Consider the following 12,170-nt stretch of genomic DNA (forward strand, 5'->3'; position numbering starts at 1 on the left):
ATGACCTACAGATCCGTATGAAGAGTTACCTACTGAACAAGCACTTTGAGATTTATTTTTTAGGAAGGCTAAGGAATTTCTACCTTATCAGTGAATACCGTGCTCGTCTCAAGTGGCTTCCTTATAAGATTACGTCGAAATTTCCTCCTGTCATAACTTTATCATGCATGCTCTTCGTACTCCTCTCTATTTTAAAGACCGCTCCGCCTTAATTATTTGGCTCTTCATATATCGTCGCGCTATTGTTGGGATAACAATGTCCCCAAAGCCACTTAAAATAGTTTGTAGTTCACATTTTACGGTTAATGCTGTGCTATTATGGAATGCCTTATCTTCCTAATTATGTTCGATACTCAGAATCTTTAAATATTTTTAAGTCGTCTCAAACACCCTTTGTTAACTATACAGATGTTTGTGAAAATTTGTAGCTGTATTTGTTTTTTTTTTTTTTATGAATTTATGTTCGTTGAGTTGGGTTATGTTGGGTTGACTCGGTTGATTGACCGCTAGGATACGATCAAGTATGATCTCGCGCAAAGAGGGCGGGTACAACCGTACACGGGCCTGGATTGTTTCCATGTTGACACCGTGTATACGTTCGAGGTACCGGATAAACCCATTTCATATAGCGTGCCTTAATTAATTCGTTCTTACAATAGTTAAATAGCGAAATCAGATTACCTTCAATCAATTTATTAAATGATTGTTAATCATTTAAACATACACACCCCTAGAATATCTAAATCATTGCACAATAGATACGAGTGGTCATATAATGAGCGTAAGACTAAATAGCCGTCAGTAACTAACTCTCTCATGTCGTTCAGCTAGGTCAAGCTAAAATATTCATCCATTTCAAACTAAAATACTGAATCCGCCCACTGTTGCATGTATTCAAAACACTTACCGATATACATACATTTTAATACATTATATTATTTTTTATACGTATTACGTGCTCCACGTGTAGATACTTTCCAATATTTTTTTTTAAACGAGACGTTTGAACACTTGAACAGGAAATATAGTGTAGGTAATAAAAGTGAACACACTATATAAATGTTGAAAGAATTGTCATTTGTGGCCTTGTTATCGTAGCTTCAGTTTTATTGTCACAATCAAAGTCAAGTTCAGTTAACGAATGTAGTTATCACCATCGCCTCATTCATTACATTGGAAAAAATTGTGTGCTCGCGTCGATTGTGCCTTCTCTAGTCTATTGGACTGGGGAAAGTATTGACTTTGATCATTACAGTTGTATCATATAAGTTTTATGTAGTCGGTATACATGCAGTTGTATGATGTCTTGTACCAGCGACCTCAATACGTGGTCGTTTTATCGTACCTATCTAACGTTTTCGTATTGTTACTCGGTCTCTCTCGTAATCTACTTTCGTACTTCTTGAAAGTAGAGTCGTTTAACGTACGCTACTCGATATGATTAAAAGTTACAAGGCCGATTGGTCAAGTTCAAGTTTTTCTCAGAAAAGACTAACACTAACTTACTACCATTAAAAAAAAGCTAAATAAGGCCTCATCCGTGGAGAAATCTTCGGCTAAACTTTTTATACTAACCTAATGAATATAGAAGGCTGAAGACATTTTAAAATGCTTAAAGTTAAATCAACAGGTGCAATTTGGAAGGGCTTTTGGAAAACTTTTTGTTGGGATCAATACGTTTAAAAAACCTTAGTATAAAGTTTCATCATCAGTTGACAACAAACATCAGCTGTGATTACATTAAGGGTCACGGTCATGGATTGCTAAGGAATCGGTCCTAGCGAATGTAAAACAATAATTCACACATTCACACCCACATCCTTACAAATTATTTAGGGTCCCAGGCTATATTTAAGGCTACGTTTATATCGAAGCTGTGGTTAGATGCGAGATATGCATATTGTGTAGACCTCCCTGGCGCAGTAAGAGCGTCAGCGTTGGATTTTTTTTTAATTCTGAATAATACCTATCCGTTAACAAAAGGTAAGCAAAGATGCAGTTGATGTGTAACAAGTTAAATGTAATTTGTAGGTACGTTGCTACCATCAAATGGAAAATAGATTTAATGACCTTTGGCCATTGCGTGTAGGCAAATGGCGCCGTTACGATGGCGAATGGAGTCGGTAAAGTCTATGAATTGATAACATTGAATTCTTATAAATAACTTGGTGAGTTACTAGTCACGACAAATTCTTTAACGTACCTAATCGGAATGATATCTATAGTGTTATTCTTGAATATATTTCTTTCAAGATTTCACAGTTTGTTTGCAGTAAAAGTGCTATGAAAAATCACATTGCTTATGCGTTAAACGAGAAAAGCCTGTGATTTGTAAAAGTAAAATTATTCCGTTTTTCATTGCAAACAATAGACATTAACTGCTGGACATAGGTATTTTGCAAGGACTTCCGCACTCAACGATCTCATGCCTTATTTGATTACCTGCGAATCGCTTGATGTCCACATACTGGGGGTTGTGTGCTTTCCAGTGGATGGCCATTTTAGCACCTTGGGACCCCAACGTCCATCGGTTCTCGGTTGCCATTGGCTTCGCGTCTTGTTTAGCCATACTTCCGCAACTTTGGTTCTTTAACTGCTGTTCTTATTTCTTATTTGATCATAATACTTATAATTCTATCTATTGCCTGCTGAGTGAATCTGAGCCTTCATGAGAGGCCCTTATTAAGCCACCATGTTTCGAAGTTATTGTTCATCACTGCAGGAAAAACGCACTTGCCTTCAGACAATTGGCTTTTAAACGAAAATATGACACGTAGATTCCAGAACGTGGCCCATATGTGTTAAATTAGGTGGTTTACCTCTTTCTCTAAATTTGACACAAGTACCTAACTGGTAGAATGAAGCGGTGCCCAGCCAGCCCAGTGGGTAGGTATTCGACTTCACTATCGGGGGGCCGAGTTCGAATCCCAATACGCACCCCTAACTTTTCTATATGTTATGTGCGTTTTAATAAATTAAAATATCACTTGCTTCAACGGTGAAGGATAACATAGTGAGGAAACCTGCATGCCTGAGTTCTCCATACTGTTCTCAAAGGTAAGTGGAGTCCACCAATAAGCACTGGACCAGCATGGTGGATTACGGCCTTAACTCATTAGGCATTGTGGGAGGAGATCCGTGCCCTGTAGTGGGGGTTCATATGATGATGATGAACGAACTGGATTGTTGGTCTTAGTGATGCTTAGGTATATATAATCCTCTACAATTTGAAATGAAAAGAACCACCAAGGCTTTATTTTCGTTAGGCTATTTTTGTGTGTAGTCAGTGGCGTGCACTTCATACATGCACAAAAGCACTGCCTAGCCTAAAATACTGCTCCTATAGGAGGAGGATTTTTGCCATCTTATGCAATTTTCCTGCTGTATATACCCTGGTAAGAAACCCAGTGCAGGCTACTGTGCGCAGTAGCTTCTATGCTTTTAACGTTAACTGCCTTTAATCATTTTACCTACGTGGATAAACCCCCTTTTTGATAAACATGGCATAACATCACATATTAGAGCGTGACAAAGCACTGCGTCGCTATTCCAACATCATTACACGTTTATTATTAAGTGACAATGGGTACTCAGGTAATTATTATATCAGTTATTTTGCATTGTTATCAAGCTTTGATTTCATGCAAATTGTTGACGATAGAGATTTAGGTTGTGTTATGCACAAAGTCTACAACTTAGTTCATAACACAAGTCATTTTGTCCAGGCCGTTCATCCCATAGGTATATTAAGGTCAAAGAGAAAATGGGTTTTAAAAGCGGTTTAAACACCTAGAATAATTGCTTTTCATTGCAATTAGGAAGAAGTGAAACATAATATTAAAAGTAAATATTATAAGTGCTATTTGAACAAGCCGAACCTATCCTGACATATGTTCAGTATGATAAACGACTAAGACACCGGTATCTTTGAATAGTTCGAGTCCATGTAGAACTGAAGTGTATCGATAATGTTGTAGTATTTATATCGAAATACCTACTAACTCAATGTCAAGAGCATTGGTTATTAATCAAATATATTTTCAATTGCTTCTTGAAAACTATCTATTAACTAATTATTAATTATTAGGGTATTTGTAAATCCTAATCAATTTAATAAAATATCAAAAGTTTGGTTATTTACCCACTTTATAAAATTACTAAAACAAGTATCTATTTTTGTCATAAAACAACGGAATGCTATATAAATTACAAAAATCTTTATATTCATGTTTAATCAAATTTAAGTTAAACAAAAATTCTGGTTGACAAAAAATTTGAGCCCAGACCAATCTGCTTATAATACCACCGTTGCACTAAAAAGATCCCTACGAGCGTAACCTGACGGGATTAGTTTTAAAGCCGTTGCAAACTAAAACGCGACCTAAAATGCAACTTGAACGCTTCGTGCATTATTCCATTTCCATTTTATAGTTGCCTTAATAAAATTAAACGCAACCTAAATAATAATTTGTGATAATATATATTTATTTTATATAATAAATATGCAAAACTTCAGAGGTCACTTCGTCATTTTTTTCTGTCGAGAAGATCGCAATGCTTTATCGTGTCCAGCGGATAAACATTTAGTTAGAATTAAGGTCAGGAGTAACTTTTGTTTACTTTCGCTGTGATAAACTTCATGTATACTAAGCTTAACCTTAGCACTTCTATTCTACTAGTAGATATTTAGCATGGCTTTACCAATCCAAGATCCCATTTCATCATCAATTCTCATAGTGGAGTTTTCTGTGCGCAGTTGTGGAAGGGCAACCGCTGAAAAGCCAATAGGGTGTCCCGCGCCCGCCGCTAATATCAGCACTGCACATGTGATCAGGCACTGCAACAAAAGAAAGATAAACATAAGTACGAATTATTTTTCAATACAGTTGTTAAAAAAGTTGTATTTTCCGCAGTAGTCCCTTTTAATCTTCCCCTCTTTTTGATTTACTTCTGTTCCGAGACTAATTTATTTTTTGATTACGTCACTTATCATTTCAACTTTTAAATATAGATATATATCCATAATATTATATTTAAAAGTTCAATGTCGTTTGGTGATGGCAAATCAGAATACAGTCGTCTCCAACCCGCCTCTTCCCGCGGGTGTAGTAGGAGACGAGTAAGGGAATATAGTTGAGTACGGGCAGCAGCGTACTCAGTATTACTACCACCATCTGCTGCGATCACCAACCCGTCTGCCCAGCATGGTGATTATGGGCTAACCCTCCCGGTTGGAGAGGCCTTTAGTCCAGCAGTGGACTATTATAGACTGTTGATGATGATGATGATGAATGCTCGTTTTTACTAATTACGAACAGGGCCATGCCAAATAAGTATCGCCTAATCTAAGGATATTCTTAGGCATACATCTTTCACCAATCACCTTTGACCAATAGTTATCACCTAAAAATTGGTAAAACATTTCGCCATTGAATAACTTGAGTTAGTAGGATTTTCTTCAATAATACTCATATATCTACGGGCAGTTAGTTTAAAATTTTTAATTAAACATATTAAAAATAAACATGGGTAAATGGACTAAAGTAGTCACAAAAGTAATTTCTGGAAAATAAAGTAGTCCATATCTCTCGGACAAAAACTTATATTCCAGGCAAACATATTTGAAAACACGTGTTTGTGAATGTTAAAAATAATGAGATGAGCGTAATAACAGATAGTTATTTAAAAAGCGTAGACGGACATTTCATTTTTTTTTCTAGAATCGGTAATCTGTAAAACTGATTATTATGTAAGTAAATCTTCACATCGCTCCACTTGGTCGTATAATACTTATGATAAGATAATATCGACCGATATATTTCATAGTAACTGCTGTTAATATTTTATCTCGTAAACTTGACATCACATAAGGTCTTCATTACTAAGTATGAACCTATCAATAAGTAGGGTAGGTACATCAATAAACGATATTGGAAAATGCCGTCCACATTAAATTAATACCTCTTGTACTGGTTACATGAGCTGGCAATCTACTTAATTGGGATCAAATGATGTTTGCACTCTCACTGCAGCCAGCGCCTTATGTTCACAACAATTTATTAAGAACGGAAGAGTTTACGAGCGTGGCTTTACCTTTTCTTGAAAAGGTTAATTGAAGTGATATTAGAACGGACAAGTGACAACTGTCAATCGGTTGTAATAGTATCGATATAAAGTTTATCGGAGGCATACATTTCTGATAAACGGAAGAAAAAACAACACTGGCGGGTAAACTTTTCGAACGCGCGTTGTTTTCCGTAGAGCAATATTGAGTTTACTCCGTATACGTAAATCGCAATTATTGGTTGGTTATCTACGTAGGAAGGCCCGAAATAATATTATAAACACATTTAAAGGGCTCAAATATTTATAATTACGGAGCCAAGTTTCTTTTTTAAATTTTGTCATACTTAATTTCTCTAAATCGAAGCTGTATTTAGAGGTTTTCAGGTTTGTAGCAAAAACTGCTTTATCTCAAATGCCGCAAGTTTAGTTTATCTGTCTCTAATCATATTCTTGACTACTGAATCTTACGTTATCTACTTATATACTCTTGAACTACGGAGCTGGATCGAAAATTTATATTTGCATTATATAGCATTTTTTACTATGGCCTTGAGATTTAAATCTTTTATGAATTTCATACAAGTCTGTATGAAACTCCGTTATTTTTAATGAAAATTGGTATTTACTTGAAGAATTAAATGGTATTGCTATGGCTTCAGGATTTGTAAAACATTCACACCAAAACTGGAATAAATAGAGGATGAAAGTTTATTTGCTACAAATGTGCTAATCTCTGGAACAGTTTGTAATAGCCTTTTGTATTTAATAGCCCGTCTTCAAAAACGTTATATCACCCTACCACGTTACTTAACGTATGGGCGATGTAGGTTTGTTTAGGCCGAAACGAAGTCGTAGATATAGATAGCACAATTTTAAACTAGTTATCTTAGTTTAGATTAGGGATTTCCGTACAACAGATTTGATGTCTTAAATAGTAGTTCGTACCTGGTTAAACACGCCTCGGACAGAGGAATATGTTTCGCCTTTCACATACGGAGGTAGAGTGGCTGTGGAGCTGATGCTACGGAGGAAGCTCTGCAGAGCCTCATATTCGTCCTGGCTCTTGGCTTCCTTGCTCATCACCTCGGGCTTGCGGCCTTTCGCCAGCATAATCTCGTGCGCGCCATCACTGCACGACAAAAACATTTATTAATTAGTTACCTACCAATTTTATACTCACATTGACACACACTGATGATAGCATAGTGATTTTAAAAACAGATTTAAAGTTTCAGCACTCCTTTACAATATATGTTTCCATCGTAAAAATAAGCTAACACAAGAACAAGATGTCTGTCTTCAACTTTAAAGAAGGCATGTTGTGTCGATACCACGTAACACGTTATTAGGGAAACTAGAAGTTTAATTAATTCATGAGATATGGTGTGTAAATAGTAAGAAATAATGCGAATGCTAATTAAAATCTAGAGCTATCATTCGTTTTACGAGAGTGTAGCTACCTTTAACACGTGTTACGTGATTGTGAGTGTGTGCTTATATCTAACACGCGTTCATTAGCGTTCGCTAATCTGCAGTTCGATTACAACAGATTAAACAAACTCTCTATGTGTAGCTATAACCAGTGCATGGATTAGCACAGATTGAAAGTAAATAATACTTAATCGATTCTATTCTACTCAACTTAGGATGCTGTAGTCCTAATCTGACCTTATTAGATTATGCTCAATGACATCAGCAGAGTAACTCATCAGATGGGGCTACAAATGAACATGAGCAAGACGAAGATTAGGTCTGATGCTCATAAACCGCTCCAATCAGTCATCTTTGAGAGCACTGCACTCAAAATTGTCGAGGAATACCATCCAGTTAGTTAGGTCCAATTTCGACAAAAAGGTGGACCGCCAACTCGAATCGGCGTTCGGAAAACTCCGTGACATTTTTACAAAATACCTCAATGCCTGAAGACCAAATGTCAGTGTCTTTGAACATATAATATAATATGATAAATCACCGATATCGCTCAAAAAGTCGCGAGACTAAAGTGGCAATGGGCGGGGCACATAGCTCGGACAACCGATGGATGTTTGGGTTCTAAGGTGCTGGAATGGGCACCTCGCACTGGTAAACGCAGCGTTGGTAGACTCCCGAAGCGAAGCATTGGTGGACGGATGATATCAAGCGAATCGCACTGCGATTCGCTAGTCTCAAGCGACACAAGACCGTGGTATTTGGAACTCCATATTATTATTATCAGGTTATATTTAGTTAGAGCTCAATGGAGATTGCACCCTTGCCTTCCTCGAATCGTAGATATCGCAAATAATAATTAAAGAATATAAATACTTAATCTTTATTTTAAAGCGCTTTGATGGTGCGGTATTAATAATTGTACTTTGTGTCACGTCTAAGTTTATCAAAGAAAGATTTATCACGCAACGTAGAGCCGATGTAAAGGTTATATGCGTTATATTACTTTCTGAATTACTTTAATTCATATATGTACGTGACTAGCCGACGCCCGTATTACGAATAGAATGAAAAATAACTATTCATTTAGTTGAATAACAATATGATAATATAGTTGTTGTTTTTATTTCAAAGTTCTTTAATAATATGAATGGTAAACTTCAGTGTTTTGAATATTTCAACTCTATTCAATTGTACAAGTGTGGCAAACTAGTTCGAATACTAACTAAACGTTTGAATTTTTTTATTTACGGACCAATGATGGTATGTAGAAAAGAACGCCTATAAATAGAGCAACACCTGGCAGGGAACATGGATTTAATGGAACACGTCTTATGTCAATCAAGGCGTCATCTGAGACCTAGGTGCTAAGCCTCAGGTGCCTGTAAGTGCCTACATAGCCAACCATGCCCCCCAGGCCGTAACATAGCAAAGCAAAAATGCTTAGCGGCAGAAATAAGCTTGGCGATAGTGTTAGTTAGTTCTACCCACGTCGAGCTCTGTTACAAAAACTACTAATAAAAAACAAAATAACATTTGGCTTAACCGCTGAACCAATTAGAAGGAAAAAGAATATTTATCTGGGCGCACGCCACAGCTAGTAGGTATGTTAATATACTCTTTGGTTGGATGAATCGCCGTGTTACAACAAAGGCAAAAAATGCCAAAGATTACCTACGTATATATCATGTGAGTTGTCTTGTAATTTTCTGCATGGGCATTACAAATTGCTTACAATCAAATAAATTGGCTGTGTAAAAAGAGTGTCATTATTGCAAAATTACTATTTCCTTGTGCCTTTACATTTAATAGTGTGGACTATACTATTACAATGTTATTTACCGCATAGTTATTTGGATAACTACCTAGTTAGGCTAGTTATTCCCCGAGAATTAGTTTGCGTTTTTTTTCGGTTTTAAAAAACTCCTCTTTTATTCTTTTACTCCTTTGCAAAACAATCTATGCAAACGAACCTATGCAGAATTTCGCCATTACGAATTTACCTATCTGTGAAGTACTAGAAATAGTACTAGTAGTAATTAGTACCTATGGTTAGTTACTTAGCTTATGCCAAGTGAATTTTGATTATTGACATGAACACAAATGTATAAAAACATTGCTTTCTCTAAAAAATTTGCAATTTTTTTCCTTTTTAAATTGTGCCCTGATCGTAAACCCAGTGCACGGCATAACTAGTGATGACTTCGAAATATGGTCGTTTAATATGAATTTGATTGGAATATCAAAATTACTCAGCGATGGAGAACACTATGCTAGGTGTGATTAAATCAGAAATTACGAGATCCGCCCGTAGCTGTGGTTCATCTACCGATAGCCCTACGATTTGCTAAGCTGAAGTGGTATTGGACGCGGCACATAACTTGTAGGGCCGATAGACTTTGGGGCTCCTAAGTTCCTTCTATATATATAAAAGGCAAAGGTGACTGACTGATCTATCAACGCACAATTCTAACCACTTGACGGATCGGGTTGACATTTTGTATACAGATAGTTAGGTTAGGTTAGGTAATAAAGGACATATACATAGTTATTAGTTTGTAAAAAATCCTTTATTTATCAATTAAATTTTAAAGGTACATCCATGAAATATTATCCTGGATTTTAGGTTCTCGATTAAAAATAAAGAAATACGTGTTTCACTAATTTTAATAATTCCACCCCAAGAAACATAAAATGCGATGAAAATTTATTTGAAAGTTTCTGTATTTTTAACTAATGTCAATAAATATTGGTTTTGATTCACACAGATGGCGCCGCGAGTAGGCGCGAAGTGTCTCAATGCAGGGCGTGTGGAGAGAGTTATTAATAGCCCAAAATTATACAGTTTGTATGCACCAACAAGGACCAAGTCTCGGGGAACTAGTAGTCAAAAACAAAGAAAGGTACCTAACTAAAAGGTACCTATCTCATTGTTTGTCAAATAAATAGGATTTGAGTACAACCGTTAGAATGTATGAAATGCCGGCATTTTTAGACACGTCTGACGTCTCAATCAGCACGAAGATATGTGGGTTTATATCTACGTGAGTTGAATAGTTTGCCAAAAAATAGAAATGTCGAAACAGGTATTCGTATAAATAGATAAAATACTAATATCCATCTAAAAATCATTTATAATTAGGTAAGTAATTAGAAATACTGTTTTTTTTTAATGTCTCTAATCCCACCACGTCTCAGGGCCCGTTTATGATATAACTTGGTTTGGCTTCTGAGGATCATATGTCTAGTAGCCTATAATAGCGCAAGTCGTAGGCTAGATACGCAGGGTAGGCAAACGAAAATCTGTTTAATTTTAACACAATATGATTCTATATGATAAATAATATATTTTAAGAAGGTTTAGTGGTAGACCGGAAGTAGGTACTTTTGATTAGCGGTTAAAATCTCGTTTTCCTCCTCATCTAACCATCCTCATGGAGTTTCCTTGTAACAAATAAACGGTGTACAAAGTAATATACTTAAGTATTTACATTCTACTTAAACAATATATTTAAAAAGGGGGACACCTTTTCTCATAAAAATTGAAAGACACTGAAAAAACATTCCGATTTTTTTTAAGAGTTGCTACTTATGAAGAATCTGGTTAATCTAAGAAGATTGCCTCATCTAATGACATAAAGGGTGACTCATTTTTTGAGCAAAGCGTCAGCATGGCTTTTCAGTAATGCAGCCAGCTATTTTGGCGCCATTCTCTTGGGGCATGACTTGTATAATGTATACGTAACTAGTTAAAGTTATGTTTTAAGTTAGTTATAATTCGTTCAGTAAAAACATTGAAGTGCCTCGGTATTCATGGAGTTTGAAAAATTAACATGCAGCTTCATCCTAGCGCATACAATATGAGCTGACGTAACACCCATCAATATCGCGTTCAATCAACTATCAACTGCACTGTGCACAAACAGAAAAACAAAACGACATATTTATAACGACTTGCTCGTGAAAGCTATAAATAATCTCTTCTCATGGTTGACCATGAAAAGAGAATAATTATAGTTTATTTATAGCCGGACTCGTATTTTCAGAGATGAGCGCGATTCATATAAACAAACTCATATAAGATAAGGTAGCACGTGAGTTAACAACATTAATGAATTCACATGTTTGATTAAAGGTAGGTAAACTGATTAAATATTTGAATATAGTTATACATAAATTACTTTAATGCTTATCAAATGGGTTCTTTGATCCAATTATATTATTATTATTATAGAAAAGTAGAGATAAAGAACCTTTGTTGTTATCATGAAGAGCCTGTACGTTTGTTATTTGGTATTCAGGAAATTATTTTGTTTTCCTTATCCTTTTCCTTATCATTCCTTATCCTTCCTTATCCGTCTGTCTGTCTGGGCGCGAAAATCTCAAAAACTACCTAACGGTATTCATTCAGTTTTTATGTATGGGCAGAGTGATTCACGAGGAAGGTTTTTAGTATATAATTCATTATGTATGTATATTTTTGTAAATTTGCTGAATTATAACGAGGATTGTTAGAGATGTCGGAAAAAATCATACCGACTGGGAGCTTGACCGGCGTGCGCCGTGAAAATTATAAATAATACTAAAAAATAATGTAATAAGTACATGTTTAAATTAATTATTTTAGTTAAGTCACAATAACTGCTTTTTGTTCAAATTTCTAAATCAGAACACTG

The 12,170-nt window shown here is 35.7% G+C and overlaps 1 protein-coding gene across 1 annotated transcript in view; it reads right to left on the reverse strand.

The window, feature by feature from the left end:
- The window catches only part of LOC120629053 (facilitated trehalose transporter Tret1), a 36,484-nt gene that overhangs the window by 9,188 nt on the left and 15,126 nt on the right, over positions 1-12,170 (reverse strand). Inside the window, exons 2-3 of the mRNA XM_039897795.1 lie at positions 7,012-7,195; positions 4,702-4,837 (exon numbers count right to left, since the gene is read on the reverse strand). Coding sequence (XP_039753729.1) covers positions 4,702-4,837; positions 7,012-7,195 — 320 coding nt within the window. The remainder of the gene's footprint in view (positions 1-4,701; positions 4,838-7,011; positions 7,196-12,170) is intronic.

This window comes from Pararge aegeria, chromosome 13 (genome assembly GCF_905163445.1).
Source record: "Pararge aegeria chromosome 13, ilParAegt1.1, whole genome shotgun sequence".
NCBI lineage: Eukaryota > Metazoa > Arthropoda > Insecta > Lepidoptera > Nymphalidae > Pararge > Pararge aegeria.